Source organism: Rana temporaria, chromosome 2, assembly GCF_905171775.1.
Source record: "Rana temporaria chromosome 2, aRanTem1.1, whole genome shotgun sequence".
Classification (NCBI taxonomy): domain Eukaryota; kingdom Metazoa; phylum Chordata; class Amphibia; order Anura; family Ranidae; genus Rana; species Rana temporaria.
The window spans coordinates 359,002,250-359,021,197 of record NC_053490.1 but is presented as its reverse complement, the minus strand read 5'-3'; the positions used below and the strand labels follow the sequence as shown (position 1 = coordinate 359,021,197).

Below are 18,948 nucleotides of genomic sequence, written 5' to 3'. Positions count from 1 at the left end.
GCTGTGTGATATAACATTAAAGTCTGTCTTGTTCTAGCAGTAAGCCTGGACTCATGTGTGACTTAATGGGCGATCTCAGGAATATTCCTCCTAGTGGAATATTGGGTGATGTTCTTATGGAAGAAGGGAATCTTTGACGGGGATATCATACCAATACCGTCACAATTGGAGATAATTACCACAATGGAGCAATCAGAATAATTAACACAAGCCACTTAAACACAGATCTCCTTCACACAACACAATAGATCAATTAGCCTTTAGAAATAGTGAGGGGACATTAGCACGTCAATAACCTGTTAGCCGAGGACAGAATCACACAGGGCAAGCAGGGAAAATTAAACTGAGACATATAGGCAAATGCATCACAATCTGTATGGAAGCCCCAGTGTGAGGGGGCGGAGATTTGTCATTGTAACAGTTTTGGAAATTATATATAAGCTGTGTGATATAACATTAAAGTCTGTCTTGTTCTAGCAGTAAGCCTGGACTAATGTGTGGCTTAATGAGCGATCTCAGGAATATTCCTCCTAGTGGAATATTGGGTGACGTTCTTATGGAAGAAGGGAATCTTTGACAGGGATATCATACCAATACCGTCACAAGATCATAGGAAGGTCCAGGGCCTGAACATCTTTGTTCCAAGCAGACAGAATTTTTTGCCTATAACGGCCTTGAGTGAAACTGGGCGTAAGGGACAGCCTCGAATGAGGCTACCATCTTCCCCAATAATCTCATGCATAGACGGATGGAAGGCCTTCTGTTTGCCTTTATCACTCGGACAAAGTCTTCTATGGCTTTTGCCTTTGGCTTGGGAAGTAATACCTTGCTTTGGGACGTGTCTATAATAATGCCCAAATACTCCAGCCTTCTTTGAGGCTGCAAGGAAGATTTTTACAGATTGAGGACCCAGCCTAGGTACTCTAAATATTATATATATATAATGGATGGATGTTCTCATCGCTGGACCAATCGTCCGGCGCTGGAGACATCACCCGGCGCTGGATAGAGACAACGATGGAGCAGGGAGCAGCATCGATCGTCTATTTTCACTGCTGGATTTTTATTTGGTTTAATTAATAAAGTAATTTGTTCTACGGTGTGTGTGTTTTTTTTTTGAAAACTACTATTTACACTTCCTTCGTGAAATGGTAGGGGTACAGTGTACCCCATTACCATTTCACACATGGGGGGTCAGGATCTGGAGGTCCCCTTTGTTAAAGGGGTCTTCCAGATTCTGATAAGCCCCCTGCCCGCATACCCCCACAACCACCGGGCAAGGGTTGTGGGGATGAGACCCTTGTCCCCATCAACATGGGGACAAGGTGCTTTGGGGGTACCCCAAAGCACCCTCCCAATGTTAAAGGCATGTGGCCTGGTGCGGTTCAGGAGAGGGGGGCCGCACTCTGTCCCCCCTCTTTTCTGCGGCCGGCCAGGTCAACGTGCTCGGATAAGGGGTCTGGTGTGGATTTTAGGGGGAACTCCACGCCATTTTTTTTTAATTTGGGGTGGAGTTCCCCTTAAAATCCACACCAGACCTGAAGGGTCTGGTTATGGATATTTAGGGGGAACCCCACGCATTTTTTTTCCCGAACTGCGAACCCGGACCCGAAGTTTCAGCAATTATTCGGGTTCGGGGAAAAACCCAAAGTTCGTACCGAACCCAAACTTTACAGTTCGGGTTCGCTCAACTCTATTCCTTGATGCAATAGAGTAGGTAATAGAGAGCTGTGACTGAAGTAGTGAGAGGTAAATGGATAGCCCAATTAGATATGCTGGTTCCTAAAGGGTTAAAAAAGGATTTTGATTTGCATTTATTTTTATAATAGTTCTGTTTTGATTTTCTCATTTTATTACTTTATTTGTATAATTTCATCTTTTTTTTTTCATGTTTGTTCTTTTTTGTAGGACATTTGATCTGGGGTTCAGTGGCTCTGCAACGTTGTCTCTCTTCATGTTTTGGTAATGACTTTGTAATCAGGGTAAATATTTGTAAGGGTTAATGTTTTCTGATGATGCTTGTTTGGCCCCTTTCACACCAGCAGACCACCTGTCCACCTGTCCTTTCTTCAAGTGGACCAGATCGAACCACCCATTGTTCTGTATGAGGAGGTGGACGTAAACCGACATGTGTTTATTTATACCCACCTGTATCCGATCTGATCCGGTCTGCCAAAAATAGTAATCATAGGTATGCGTAGCCAATTGCATTAGGGTGTGCACCCCAAAGCTCAAACGCACTTACACGTGTGTGTGTGTGTGTATATATATATATATTTATTGTGGGGGTTAGCTAACATAGGGTTCATCTTCCCTGGGAAAAGGGTTGTCCAGATAGCAGGTCTTTCTTAAAATCTGACTTGTAGCCAGTTTTATTTAAAAGGTTGCATGAAAAACAAAACAGAAAATTAAACCCCTGCCATCCAGGCACCAACTAAATATTTCAGTTTCCTAACTAGGGCTGTGAATGTTAATGGTTTGGTCAGATATTATCGGCATTGTGTTTGTGAGGGGGCCCACAGGTGTAAGGCTTTACACCTGTGTGCGGTGGTGGTTGGGGTCTGTGGAGGCATTACCAATTTTGGAACTGTAATGTTTGTCCCTGAGGCTGGGTTCACACTACTACACTACTTTCATCCTACTTTGCTCTGCTACATTGGTCCTACATTTATCCTACATTGGTCCTACATCCATCCTACTTTCATGAACAGAATACTACTTTGGTCCGACTTCAATGATATTCAATGGGCCTGAAGTAGGATCAATGTAGGACCAAAAGTAGTAAGGGGGAGCATTTTCAAAGTCGGACCGACTTGTGTAGGACGCTACAAGACGCTCTCATAGGGAAACATTGAACACAGAGCAAAGTAGGATGAAAGTAGTGTAGTAGTGTGAACCCAGCCTGAACCAGTGTTGCGCAGCTGGGGATAGTTAAGTGAAGTGTGAAGTGTGTTGCATGGCTGGGTATAATTAAGTATCAAAGGTGATACCCAATCTGAATTGGGTTATGGGATGCCTCCCAAGATCGGCAACTGAGTTTAGATATATTACGGGGATTGGATTTTGATTGTTTCTGTTTTAAGAAATGTTATTGTTCATTTGTCAATAAAATGGGCACACTGAAAATTTTTTGCAGATCGGTGTCAAGTGTCATTTGTTATAAACAGAGTTAGGGAGGTTCAAATGTAGTAGGGGGTCAGAGATATACATCTGGGGTACCCTAGCCAAAGAGAAGTAAAGCCAAAGCTTGTTTGGCTGTACTTCTATTGTGAAGCACAGGAGTGGCATTCGTTTTGCACTCCTGTGACCCGTTTTCAGCCGACAGCACCCCAGCACCCAGTTCAGCCTCTCAGTGTGTCGTTGAGAGCCTAAACCACCCGCTACCGCCCCCTCCACAGCCCATCGCTTCAGTGAGTGCTGGGAGGTCAGAGCAGACAGTCACCAGCTCTCTGCTAAGGGAGTTCTGAGAACTGAGCGATCAGTGGTGTTAGATCACTGGGATCTCAGTCTTAGAGGTGCCAAGGGACAGATGCAGCATCGGAGCGATGCTGCATCCACCTAGGTAAGTATGATTCTGAAATAAAAATAAAACCCATACTTCTCTTTCAAAATAGGTTCTAGTCATCTTATCTCTCTCTATGAAAAAATATATAAAAGAAGTTCCTACGCATTTAATCAAAGTGCCATGTTATAATCTTTATGTTCTCATTTACCATGGATGCAAACTGTTTTAATGCTGCCTGATGCCATTTCCAGATGAGGAAGATGGCATATATAAATCTCTTGTATAACTGATTCTTTTGGTTTTCCTGTAATAGACATTATGATTCTCATTGTCCATAAACATATTAGCCAAACTGGGTGTAAATCTGGTCCCTGTGCCGACTGCACTATGGCACTTTGTATATGGTAAATAAGGAGTTATCATTGTGGCACTTTTGCGAATGATGTTAGCACTAAGGATTTTTAATTAATTTGGAGGCACATAATATTCACAATATGGGGTATGTTGCTTAGTACGTTGTACATATAATAAGGTATCGCACACTTTTTCTTAAATTGGAATGAAATTTCATGTATAGGCAGGTGTTTGAAGTAGTACACTTACATACAGGCATACCCCGCTTTAAGTACACTCACTTTACATACACTCGCGAGTAAGGACATACCCGCGAGTGTATGTTAAGTGCCTTACAAGTACTGTACAGACATTTTGCAGCTACAGTAGAAGGAGCTGAAGCTCCAAGATCATACCCCACCCTGTTCCAGTGTGCCCACGACACCCCCACTACAGCCCCTGGGACCTCAACTACAGCTTTTGACACCCCCACTACAGCCCCTGACCCCCTAGAAGTGAAAAAAGGTATTGTTTCACTTTAAGTACATTTTCGTTTTACATACATGCTCTGGTCCCATTGTGTACTTAAAAGTGGGGTATGCCTGTACTCATCAATACAAATTCAACATTTTTGTGTCATAAATATAGCTAAAATAAAACATAGCATACATACAATTTACATGAATGAATGGTTGTCTGATTTTCATCTTACCTCTCCATTCGTATTTGTGACTCCAATATAATTTTGAAGTTGTTCAATATCCCCTGATGGACCTGTGATCAAAGAGGTGCCAGTGTCTACAATGGCTTGACATCCATCACTGCAAAATATCACTTGGCCTGCCACCTGTATGCTGGAGAAAAATGAGACCCTTAGATTATTCACTGTAATGTATGAAACCACATGTAACAAGTAACAAATCATGTAAGGCATACTGATTGACTTCAGAATCTTCCTGATGTAGTAACACCTTACAAATGACCTATGACGGAAGGGTATTAGTTAATGTTATATTTATTATACAGCCAAGCACATTTACAAAAGATCAGGAACATGCTTTCTTGTTCCTGATCATGTGATCATTTTGACTAGCCCATTTTAGTAGTGAGAGCTGTGTACTTGATATGTGAGTATATGCACCTTAAAAGAGAAGTTCAACAGATTCTGTTACTCCCCCCCCCCCTTTCTACTTTTGGCACTTTGTTTAGGGAGCCAGTGGAAGTTGGCCCCCGCCCGAAGCCTCCTGGGACATGTCACAGCCATGTCATTTACAGTAAGTAAATGAATAAGGATTAGTAAAAGAGACAGAATAATAACCGAGCAGACTAGGGTTTCCTCCTGAATCATACCAGGCCCTTCAGGTCTCATATGAATTTTAAAAGGAATAAAAAAAAAAAAGCAATGAGGTCCCCACAAATTCTATACCAGACCATTTGGCTCCCAGATACCTCTACCATGTGAATGGGTACCCCTACTCATTCACAAATAAATCAGTAAAACAATAAAAAAAACACACATCGTGAGCAAAAAAAAAAAGTATGTCAACTGTTAATCACATCATCCAGCGATATAGATCTATGTCAATCACTGACCCACTCTTCACTCATGCCAACAAGTCTGCTGATGACATATATATATATATATATATATATATATATATATATATATATATATATATATATATATATATATATATATATACAGAAAGGGATGGGGTAAAGTCATTAACCAAATATGGACATGACCATATTTGGTTATTAAATTCATGGGTCTGGAATTAATTATTGTTAGTGTGGGAGGGGTTCCCATATTAACAACTGTACCAGACTCCTATCTAGGATAAAAACCTTGTATAAATATATACAAGGAGCTGTCATTTGCTGGCAATTTAAACACTTTTTTCTTTGTAAATATCTGTGTTGCTGTAGTGGGTAGAGTGCATCCAGAAAGTATTCACGGCACTTCACTTTTTCCACATTTTGTTATGTTACAGCCTTATTCCAAAATGGATTCAATTCATTATTAATTTCCTCAAAATTCTACAAACAATAGCCAATAATGCCAATGTGAAATAAGTTTGTTTGAAATCTTTGCAAATTATTAAAAAAAAAAAAAAATCGCATGTACCTACGTATTCACAGCCTTTGTCATGACACTCAAAATTTAGCTCAGGTGCATCCTCTTTCCAGAGATTGTCCTTGAGTAGATTCTACAAATTGATTGGAGTCCACCTTTGGAAAATTCAGTTGATTGGACATGATTTGGAAAGGCACTAACCAGTATATATAAGATCTCACAGTTATATGTGCATGTCAGAGCACAAACCAAGCCATGAAGTTCAAGGAATTGTCTGTAGACCTCCGAGATAGGATTGTATTGAGGCACAGATCTGGGGAAAGCTACAGAACATTTTCTGCAGCATTAAAGGTCCCAATGAGCACAGTGGTCTTCATCATCTATAAATGGAAAAGTTTGGAACCACCAGGACTCTTTCTACATGGGCCACCTAGCCAAATTGAGTGATCCAGGGAGAAGGTCCTTAGTCAGGGAGATGACCAGGAACCCGATTGTCACTCTGACACAGCTCCAGCATTTCTCTGTGGAGAGAGGAGAACCTTTCAGAAGAACAACTATTTCTGCAGCACTCCACCAATCAGGCCTGTATGGTAGAGTGGCCAGTCAGAAGCCACTCGCAGTAAAAGGTACATGACTGGCCACATGGTGTTTGCCAAAAGGCACCTGAAGGACTCTCAGAACATTAGAAACAAAATTCTCTGGTCTGATGAAACAAAAATTGAACTCTTTGGCCTGAATGGCAAGCGTTATGTCTGAAGGAAACCTGGCCAATACCTTTTCAGTGGCAGGAACTGGGAGACTAGTTAGGACCAAGAGAAAGATGAATGCAGCAATGTACAGAGACATCCATGAAAATACTTGCTCCCAAGCACTCTGGACCTGCGACTGGGGTGAAGGCTCATCTTCCAACAGGACAACGACCCTAAGCACACAGCCAGGATAACAAAGGAGTGGCTATGGGACAGCTCTGTTAATGTTCCAGAGTTGTCCAGCCAGAGCCCAGACTTGAACCCGACTGGATCTTTGAAGAGATCTGAAAATGGCCAGCCAACCTGATGGAGCTTGAGAGTAGGGATGGCTTGAGCATAGGTTTGGGCCGAACTTTCGATGTTTGTTTAGTAAACATCCAAACAAACAGGTCATTCAACCATTTGTTCGCCACCCCCTGAACCGACCACAATGCTTTGCGCCATGGCAAGCCCTGATTGGCTGAAGCAGTGAATGCTTCAGCCAATCAGGGCACAGAGCACTACTGTCAGAGTCATGATTGGACACTGTCATCATGAGTTTATACAATCATGGCCCATTCCCGCCCCACAGTATTAAAGTATTCTTTTAATGGCAGCCATTTTCAGTGTGATTTCAGCATGGAGAGAGAAAGAACAGGGCTATCTACAGTGCTATTAGTGTGATATACTGTGCTATTTTTCTTCAATTGTCAGTGTAGAATATTAGTTTAGTGTCAGTCTAAGGATAGTGTGAGTGTAGTGAGGAGGACCATCATTCAGCTTTGCATAGTGTGCAGCTAAAGTAGGGACAGCTCATATAGTTTCAGTGTAGTATAGTTAGACTGTGCCAGTAATCTTTACATTAGTGTATAGCTAGAGTAAGTACAGTTCAATTAGCGTCAGTGTAGTGACCGTTGAACACCATCTATTTGATTGTGTTACTTCCAGTTTAACGCCATTTATTTCTGTGTGCGTTACTGCCAGTTTAACGCCATATTGTGTTGTGTGCGTTACTGCCAGTTTAACACCATATAGTTTTGTGCGTACTGCCAGTTTAACGATATTTACTTTTGTGTGCGTTACTGCCAGTTTAACGCCATATAGTTTTGTGTGCGTTATTGCCAGTTTAATGCCATTTAGTTTTTTTTGTGCGTTACTGCCAGCTTAACGCCATATAGTTGTGTGCGTCACAGTGCGTTTGGAGCATTATATTACAGTATATTATAGTGTATGCGTGGAGTGTGTCTGTGTGGTGTGAGTAAATTAAAGTGCAACACCTCTTTACATCGATTAAAGTGCATCTAAGCACAGATTTCAACTTCTACTTTACATTTTCTTAAAAGCACCGCCCCCTCCCTCCCAATAATGTCTGAGAGGACAACAAGGAGAGGCAGACGTTCCCTTGACACTGCAAGTGGGTCAGCAACAAATGTGTCCAAAGGCAAAGGTGGACATGGTGGTCAGTCCACAAGCAGGGCATAATTTCCTCTGTTTAGTGAGCTTGTCCGTGCTATCCAGCCACATCATGCAGAGGAGGTGTGGACTGGCTTACTAAACCTTGCTCATCCTCTGTCACACAAGCAGACACAAGTGTGAATTCCCCTGCAGTTGCCAGAGTGTGTAAACCTGCTCCTTGTCCACAGCTATTCCTGCCATAGCCCCAACATCAGCCATTGAGGAGTCAGATGAGTTATTTGACCACAGCATCAGCCACATGCTTCTTGATGATGCCCAGCCATTTCTGGATTCAGATGTTGGTTCTGAGGTTGAGGGTGACAGGAACATGAGCCTAGAGAGAGGGAGAAACACTGGTAGACAAATTGTCATTAATATTCCAAGCAGCAGCGTACTGTCAAGTTGTCTCCTGTGGTAATGATGACGATGGAGGAGATGGAGATGATGATGATAATGATGATGATGATAAGGTCAATGATGTGACTTGGGTGCCAGATAGAGCAAAGGAGTAAACTGAAGGTGAAGCGGCACAATCCCAAGGAGGCCGACATCAAGAAAGTGTAGAGAGCAGCCACCCTATTCCATTACATTCTGCAGCTGGTATTTCCTGGCCCACTCCCCAAAGCTCAGCTGTCTGGGCTTTTTTCAGCACATCTGCAGCAGTTCTCACTGTTGCTATCTGCAAACTGTGTCTCAGACACATCAAACATGGCAAAAACACCAACAATTTGGTTACCACATGCTTAACAAGGGATTTAACGTTGAACCACTCGCCTGTTGGCAAGAGCAACTAAAAGCCACACGAAAGGGGCACAAATCTGTGCCTTCTCCTCCTCCTTACTCCACTTCAGTTTGCCCCGCTATACCGAGCCATTACCTCTCAGCAGCCTCCACTGACAGGGATGATGGTATAGCACAGGGTGTCCCAGGTCCTAGCAGCACATCTGCCAGCAGCACACCACCAGCTGTAGACTGTAGCCAGCAAATTTCTCTGCCCCATCTGCTTCAGCGGAAAAAAAAATACAGTCCCTGCCACCCACATGACCAGCGTCTAAATGCAAGCTTGTCAAAGCTGTTGACTCTCCAACTTGGTGGATTCTGCCCACTTCCGTGAATTCGTACAATGTGCTGCACCATAATGGCAGGTTCCCAGTCGCTACTACTTTTCACGCAAGGCCATTCTGTCATCGTTGGGAGGCAGTCAGGCGAAAAACCTACCTTAGTGCTGACACGTGGTCCAGCAAGCATGGACAGGGACGATATATTTTGTTCACAGCACACTGGGTAACGCTGCTTGCATTTCGAAAGGATGCCGGACAGGACTCTGTGCTGCAGCTTGTTGTGCCCCCACGTCTCCATACAGCTGGTTGTGATAATACAGAACTGTGAGCTCTACCTCCTTCTCCTCCGCCACCTTCATGCCCTCCTCTGCAGAATTGTCCTATGAACATCAGGTACCCCCTAGGTGTTCAAAGGGCTATTCCTGTGGTCAGGCTAAAAGATACCATGCAGTGCTTCAGCTGGTGTGTTTAGGGGACAGGAACCACACTGGAGAAGAGATTCTTGCAGCTCTGCAGGGACAGGCCCGGAAGGGGGTTCACACCATGCCAGCTGGAGTCAGCAAGAGTGGTGTGCAATAATAGCTCAAACCTTCTGCCCGCCCTTAGACAGGGAAAGTTGACACATGTGCCATGCCTCAATTTGGTGGTGCAGCGTTTCCTAAATATGTACCCAGGGTTGCAAGATGTGCTAAAGCTGGCCAGAAGAGTCTGTAGCCACTTCAGGTGGTCATACACAGCCAGTGCTCAGTTAACTGAAATTCAGCAGGAAATCCACCTGCTTGTAAATTGCCTGATTTGTGTCCACCAGGTGGAACTCGACTTTGTCAATGCTTCAGTGGCTATACATGAGGCAGAGGGCCATCAACAAGTACCTGTGCGAATACGGCATGACGACAGGCTCAGGCCGCTTTAGCTTTTTTCCTCACGCCAATGGCTGATCATTTATGATGCATGCACTGTATTGTCACCATTGAGGCCACAAGGATGGTGAGCCGTGACAGTGCGTGCATCAGTGACACAATCACTGTTCCTGCTGGAGCAGACTCTGTGTGGCATTATGGACAGGGCACTGGAAGCAGAGCAGCAGGAGGAAGAGGAGGATTTCCTTTCCTCTCAAGGCCCACTTTATCCAGACACCATCATTCCTATGTCACAGAACACACAGGAGGAGAGAAGCATGAGGAGGAGGATTCTGGCACTTTTATAGGCTTCAAAGAAGAGGAAGATGTGCGTCAATCTAAAAGCGATGGCTTTCCAACCCCAGGACCCTTGGGAGCAGTATGTGGCTGGGAGGAGGAAGTTCCAGATGCTATCATCCTGAGTGACCCTGAGGAGTCTGCTTCTCAAGCCTCGGCAAATTTGAGGCGCATGGGCAACCTAATGCTTCAATGCTTTGCCTGCGGTTGGCAACCCTCCTTAATCACCTTTATCAGGGAAAGGTCTCAGAACTCGTCCCCACAGAGAGTCCAGACGATAAAATCTTTTGGGGACATGTTAAAGAGGATTTTATTGAATGTTTTTCCTGACTCCAGTAGGTTACAGTTTAGTGGAAAATTTTGTTTTGAGTCTTCTCTTGGTCAATAGAGGAGCGTTGGAGAAGGCATCCGCCTAAGTGAGGCATTTCGGATTTTTTTTAGTCTTCGCCACCCAGGGCTGTCAACTTCCACATCCCATTGGCAGTGTCTGCATCACATGGTGGACGATTACCTCGGGGCCAAAACAGAGATGGAGAGCTTTTCAGCTGACAATCTGGGTCATGGGGATAGACCACTGGCCAGAACTTGCCCAGTGTGCTATTGAGTATGGATGACCTGAACATACTTGCGTTCGGTTCGCACCAAAACTTTCGAACGGACCGATCGTTCGCGCGAACATTTAGAACCGCATTGAAATCTATGGGACTCGAACGTTCGAATTCAAAAGTGCTCATTTTAAAGCCCAATATTCAAGTTATTGTTGGAAAACGTCTTTGAGAACCCGGGTCTTGCCCCAGGGAACATGTTTCAATGGAAAAAAATGTTTTAAAAACTGTAGTTTTTTCTGGAGCAGCAATTTTAATGATGCTTAAAGTGAAAAAACAAAACAAAAATTCCTTTAAATATTGTACCTGCTGGGTGTCTATAGCAGTGGCACGTGTTTAGAAATGTCCCTGCACAACATGCGTTTATGGGCAAAAAACAGCACACGTGCAGTAAGAGCAAATGACAACACGTTAGAGCTAGCACAATCTACTGCCTAACAAATAGGAATAGCTGATCTAGCTAAGCTATACAGTGTATAAATATATGTACAACGCCTAGGATGTATATATATCCTCTACACACTGTAAATTTAACTAAACTGACTAGCCTGCCTGCTCTCTATCTATCTATCTATCTATCTATCTATCTATCTATCTATCTATCTATCTATCTATCTATCTACAGGCATACCCCGCTTTAAGTACACTCACTTTACATACACTCGCGAGTAAGGACATACCTGCGAGTGTATGTAAAGTGCCTTACAAGTACTGTACGCACATTTTGCAGCCGCAGCAGAAGGAGCTGAAGCTCCGAGAGCATACCCCACCCTGTTCCAGTGTGCCCCTGACACCCCCACTACAGCCCCTGAGACCTCAACTACAGCTCTTAACACCCAAACTACAGTCCCTGACCCCCCAATACACCCTAGAAGTGAAAAAGGGTATTGTTTCACTTTAAGTACATTTTCGTTTTACATACATGCTCTGGTCCCGTTGTGTACTTAAAAGTGGGGTATGCCTGTATCTATCTATCTAGTAGAAAAGACACTGGGGGTTATTTACTAAAGGAAAATCCACTTTGCACTACAAGTGCACTGCAAGTGCACTTGGAAGTGCAGTTGCTGTAGATCCGAGAGGAACATGCAAGGAAAATTAAAAACAACATTTTAGCTTGCACATGATTGGATGATAAAATCAGCAAAGCTTCCCCTCATTTCAGATCTAACCCTCAGATTTACAGCGACTGCACTTCCAAGTGCTCTTTCAAGTCTACTTGCAGTGCACTTGTACTGCAGAGTGGATTTGCCTTTGATAAATAATCCCCACTGTGTCTCTCTCTATCTCTCTCTCTCTAACTGACTGACTGACTTATTTTCTTTAACAACGCCGCAACACACTACACGCGGCCGCCTTGCAGGCGGCCTTAATATAGTGTGGGGCCTGTACTAAACCACCTGAGCCATAATTGGCCAAAGCCACCCTGGCTTTGGCCAATTATGGTTCTTCGTTTTTTGCGCGCTGTGATTGGCCAAGCATGCAGGGTCATGGTGCATGCTTTACCAATCATCAGCGCGCAATGCCGCAGTGAATTATGGGCCGTTGCGCGTCACTCAAATTTGGCGCGAACGACCCTTTTTGTACGAAATTCATCAAACGTACGAACAGACAATGTTCGAGTCGAACATACGTTCGAATCGAACACAAAGCTCATCCCTACTATTGAGTTGTTGGGCTGCCCTACACCCAGCGTGCTTTCAGAACGGGAATTCAGTGCTGCAGGAGGTTTCGTAACTGATCTTGTCCACAGACTCTGTGGACCGTTTGACTGAAAAAAAATGAATCAGCTCTGGATTACCAGATTTTTGGGATGTGGAATCTCTGCAGGACTTCAAGGCTGCTTAGCTTTGAGTGTGTTCAATCATTTCACCTGGAAGAATGTTTTTGGTATAGGTTTCATGGGCACAATTAACACCCAAAGACCAATTTTTCAGCAACTGTTTGACAGGGGCATATCATTGCAATTTTTTTTGCCTTCATCAAAAGCACCTCTATAGGGTTATGGTGGGAAGGCGCCCCTGACACCCAAAGACCAGTTTTTCAGCCCCTGTTTGACAGGTGCCTATCATTGCACTTTTTTACAAGGCCAATTCTTGCTTTCATCACTACATTGTAGCCTCATCATACACACTGACTCCCCAGCTGTTGCTGAGCAGCTTGCAGGGAAAATTTTATTTTTTTGGTCCCCCAGGGCAGGACTCGGACCCCTATAACCATTTTATTCCCAATTACTTGCATATAAGCTTTTAACCACTTAACCCCCAGACCATATTGCTGCCCAAAGACCAGAGCACTTTTTGCGATTCGGGACTGCGTCGCTTTAACTGACAATTGCGCGGTCGTGCGACGTGGCTCCCAAACAAAATTGGCGTCCTTTTTTTCCCACAAATAGAGCTTTCTTTTGGTGGTATTTGATCACCTCTGCGGTTTTTATTTTTTGTGCTATAAACAAAAATAGAGCGACAATTTTGAAAAAAAAATATATTTTTTACTTTTTGCTGTAATAAATATCCCCCTCAGTTTAGGACAATACGTATTCTTCTACATATTTTTCGTTAAAAAAAATCGCAATAAGCGTTTATTGATTGGTTTGCGCAAAAGTTATAGCGTTTACAAAATAGGGGGTATTTTTGTCATTTTTATTCATATATTATTTTTACTAGTAATGGCGGCGATCAGCGATTTTTTTCGGTACTGTGACATTATGGCAGACACTTCGGACACATTTTTGGGACCATTGGCATTTTTATAGCGATCAGTGCTATAAAAATGCATTGGATTACTATAAAAATGCCACTGGCAGTGAAGGGGTTAACACTAGGGGGCGGGGAAGGGGTTAAGTATGTTCCCTGGGTGTGTTCTTACTGTGAGGGGGGTGGCCTCACTAGGGGAAACACTGATCTTCTGTTCATACATTGTATGAACAGAGGATCAGCGTTTCCCCCCCTGACAGGACCGGGAGCTGTGTGTTTACACACACAGCTCCCGTTTCTCCGCTCTGTAACGAGCAATCGCGGGTGCCCGGCGGCGATCGCGCCCGCCGGGCACCCGCACGGGAGTCACGGACGAGCAGGGGGCGCGCGCACGCGCCCCTAGTGGCCACTAAAAGAGCCGATGTTAAGCTATGGGCTCTCGCCCAGGAGAGCCGACCGGCCGCCGTAGAATTCTACGGCGGCTGGTCGGCAACTAGTTAAAATAGGCACTTTTGATTTTTGACGTTCGGGTCCCATTGACTTTAATGGGGTTCGTTATTCTGGTCTAAACTTTTGCAGTGTTTGAAAGTTTTGTTGCAAATCAATAGGGGTCTGTTCGGCCCATTCCTACTTGAGAGGTCCTGCAAAGAAGGATGGGAGAAACTGCAGAAAAATAGGTGCGCCAAGCATGTAGCATCATACTCAAAAAGATTAGAGGCTGGAATTGTTGCCAAAGGTGCTTCAGGTATTGAGCTAAGGCTGTGAATACTTATGTACAGATTTTATTTGTTTTTTTATTTTTAATACATTTGCAAAGATTTCAAACAAACTTCTTTCACAGTGTCATGATGGGGTATTGTTTTTAGAAGTTTAAGGAAAATAAAGAATTTTATCCCAATCCATTTTGGAATAAGGCCGTAACATAATAAAATGTGGAAAAAGTGAAGCTCTGTGAATACTCTCTGGATGCAGTGTACATTGCCTAGACAGGATATTTATTGGAGTTTTGCATTTTTCATGTTTTACTTTAAAAATCCCTACTCCCAACCATACAGCTCAACGCTATTCTCAATACTGTACATAAATGTCACTGGCAGCTCAAATGGTTTCCTAATTAGAGATGGCCGGCCAGTTCGCCCGGCAGTCGTTTTGCGGCGAACTTTGCGTGTTCGCTAGCTGCCAAACCGGCAGACATCTGTCGATGTTTGCGGTGGTCCGCAATGTTACAAGGGTAAGAACTTTGACCTATGACACATCCATCAGGTGGTGCAGGACAGCCAATTGAGACATTTCAGTACATGGACATACCCCCTACCTTATAAATAGACCTGATCTGGCGGCCATCTTACATTCTGCTTTTTGTCAGTGTAGGGAGAGGTTGGCGTTTCCAGCAGGGACAGGCTGTATTCTATCAAATAGCTATCTAAAAGGTCCACAAAAGTCCTTTGAAGGACTGGAATATGTGTGCTACTTGCTCTGCAGTATATAGGTGTCTAATACATTCATTCATATATTTTTTGTCAGTGTAGGGAGAGGTTGGCGTTTCCAGCAAGGACAGACTTTAGTGACACAAATCGCTACCTAATAGTTCCACAAAAGTTCTTTCAAGCACTGGAATAGGTGTGCTACTTGCTCTGCAGTACATGATAGTGTGTAATATGTAACGGTCAGGGGTTAACACCATTTACGATTTCCCATTCCACCAACCCACGACCACTTATCCGACACTCCAACAATCCAGCAGACACGATCCATTAGAATTCCCCAGAAGGACGAGACACACACAGCTCTGTCTCTGGTTCAAACAAATGAATGCTTTAATGGTAACTCAGCCTTGTTATATACAGTTACAAGCATGCTACAGTAATCACAGGGACAATGAAACTCTCCACCCAAAACATCACACAATGGGTGCTTAACGAGTTCCCCCTCAATCCACATCCCTGACAGACATTCTGGCACCGAATCTAGTGGAGTTAATTACTACAGCTGACAAGTCACATTCCACATCCATTATCAATAGTATTTTCACACAAAACAGTGTCATTAGCATACACAATGAAAGATCTTAGGAGCAGACGTAATTAGCACAATGGACAACAGAATGCAATCACAGCAAGCCCCATCACTACAGCCAGGTGGACTTAATTAGTATCTCAACAGTCTATGTTACACATTGAATGACTACTGTCCTATTGACCTGTTGGGGTCAGAATTAACAACCTGTAATATTCCAAGATATCCTGTAATACATGAATTATCATTAATGTCCCATCTCATGTAATTCATAATATCAGTTCTCAGTCATCCTATGCCCCTAATGAACATAGGATGACCCTAGACCCAAGAGTCATTAGTGAAGCTGGCACAGGAGTACCCCACACCCTTCAAAAGTCTCTGGGTATCATGGGCCATTCGGTTACATAATACATTCATATATTTTTTGTCAGTGTAGGGAGAGGTTGGCGTTTCCAGCAGGGACAGACTTTAGCGACACAAATCGCTACCTAACAGGTCCACAAAAGTCCTTTCAAGCACTGGTATAGGTGTGCTACTTGCTCTGCAGTATATAGGTGTAATATACACTTATAATATACTTTAGAATATAGAAAGCATATTATAGGGATTTTGTATTGTGCAGCATTGTGAATGGTGGTGTATTTGGTTACGGCTGGATTTTTGCCTCTTTCGCTGCGTTACCTCTGCTACACACATAAAAAAAAATCCTGAAAAAAAAGTTTCATAACTGGTGCGATAAACCAGTGGCCCCCCCCAAAAAGTCAGATTGAAGCGGGGTGTTATCTAAAAATATACTTTAGTAATAGTGTATTTGGGTACTGCAGAATTTTTGTCGCTTTCGCTGTGTTACCTCTGCTACACACAGTGACAAAAACCAGTGGCCCCCCAAAATGACAGATTGATGCGGGGTGTTATATACCTTCTTACACATATACTGCGCTTCTCTAGAGACTTTTGTTGTCACAGGCAGATAGATTTCTCACCGCTCCAGGTGAGCCTCGTTGGTAGTCAAGGGTTGTTGAACCATCAAGGTGCTGGCAATGCTGATGATAGCAAATGAGAGGAAAAAACTGGACAGCCGCACTCCAAATCACTTAAAATAAGTGGTCTTTTATTTTCAACTGTACATACAGTCACTGCAACCCACAACACACAGTATGGTCGACGCGTTTCGCACTTACAATGCGTGCTTAGTCATGGCTAGAGAAGGCTCACACTAAAATGATATAAATACTAAAACACACAATCATGTGAAAACAGGTCCGCCTATGGCAGTACAAAATCAATTAAATAATTAGACCCTAAATCAAAACCAGCTGAAGGGGGTTAAGCCTCCCTCAAAATTAGCTCTTCAACACAAAACAATGTAAAATGCACATAAATATATATAGAAACACCTTTAATTGTCCATACCTCTATAAAATCTACATTAAACCTCAGTTCATGTATGTTATGTCCTGAGGTTTACAGACCTAGATGCGCTTAATGAATGTAACAAACAATTATTAATGCTCAGCCTGATATTTCCGTGCAGCTCCAAACCAATACATATATAATCTAAGTGGTGATGGTAATGCTAGTAAAGCTGGTGCATTGATGCATGTTATATTGTATTTAAACGTGGAAATTAAATAAGTTACAAAGTAAATGTACTAAGTGGTGCTGTCCTTGCAGAAAATGACCATAGTAACTGCGTGAAAGGGTTAACATTAATCTTCCAAATGTGATATATTCCCAATAAAGTGTCTAGTTTCAACTAACATGCACATTAACCTGTACCCAATATATAAATCCAATATAGTATGGAGGGAATCAGATGTGCATGTTCATTTTATAAGGATAAAAAATAAATAAAGTGCGACTTATATCTAAATTAAATACAGTAAGTGAAATAATAAACTGGAACCATACTAGTATCTATAAATGTGTAAGGCCCCAATGTAATAAAAATTACTTGGAAAAGTTCAAAGACACCTATGTGACCATAGTGCAAATTTTGGTGGTGAACCCGTCATTTATAAAAACAGTGATCTAGTGTGAAAGTCTGTGGTCTATTACAGTGATTTGTGATCATATTTATTTTATTCAATGGTGTTGATGATATCATTTGTGTAATACAGTAGTATTAACACAGAAATGCATACGTGTGGTTAATCAACTGATCAGACTATGAAGATTATATAAAGACTAAACTGTACGGGTACATGTATAATCTCCTATACTATGACCCGATTTAAGGGCTGCACTAGAATGAAAGCAAGGCTAAAGGTGAGTCCGCAACTAAGGAAGAGAGAGAAGAGGTGTATCCCAAAGTTGTGTAAAGCAACATATATGTTTATGGGACGAGTGTTAGACTACCTCCAAAAAGGAGGGGTAGAGAAGGTGTAAAGATGGAAAAAGGTGTTCCTATAGAGTGTGCAGTGAGGGAGAACAAGGACCCCTATATATAACGAGGGACCGGTTCTACTGGCTCTGCATGCGGGCTGAAGTTGAGGACTATTGCCACTCCTGCTTCAGATTTATCCAATGGAAGACTTTGCCTCAGTGCATTGTTAGTTCACTTACCTTTTCCATCCATTTCACTTGTAAATGTTTTTTTTCTTTGTTTTCTTTGTCTGAATTTCTCACTTCCTGTTCCTCCACAGTAAGGTGTTCAGTAAGCTGTTCTAAATGACTTTCCACCGCTTGGATGATGGTGGAAAGCTTACTGAGGAGAAACAGGAAGTAAGAAATTCAAACACAGAGAAAAAACATTTAGAAGGGAAATGGAAGGAAAAGGTAAGTGAACCAACAATGCACAAGCTTAAAGGAACCTATTTAGAAAATAAAAGACGAACCTGTGACGGTATCGGTATGATATCCCCGTCAAAGATTCCCTTCTTCCATAAGAACATCACCCCAATATTCCACTAGGAGGAATATTCCTGAGATCGCCCATTAAGCCACACATTAGTCCAGGCTTACTGCTAGAACAAGACAGACTTTAATGTTATAACACACAGCTTATATGTCATTTCCAAAACTGTTACAATGACAAATCTCCGCCCCCCTCACACTGGGGCTTCCATACAGATGATTAGGCAGACACGAAGGAGCCGATGCTGAAAACACATTTTCTTTAGACAATGACATCAAGGACGCTGATTACTAGTTGTACTGAATACATTAACTAGACCGCTCAACCCCGCATATAGAGAGATAATTACCACACTGGAGCAATCAGAATAATTAACACAAGCCACTTAAACACAGATCTCCTTCACACAACACAATAGA

General features: G+C 42.8%; 1 protein-coding gene across 4 annotated transcripts in view; it reads right to left on the bottom strand.

The window, feature by feature from the left end:
- The window catches only part of CTSE (cathepsin E), a 293,438-nt gene that overhangs the window by 24,630 nt on the left and 249,860 nt on the right, over positions 1 to 18,948 (bottom strand). For all 4 annotated transcript variants that reach the window (XM_040337621.1, XM_040337622.1, XM_040337620.1 and 1 more), the window contains one exon: positions 4,551 to 4,692. In XM_040337621.1, coding sequence (XP_040193555.1) covers positions 4,551 to 4,692 — 142 coding nt within the window. The remainder of the gene's footprint in view (positions 1 to 4,550; positions 4,693 to 18,948) is intronic.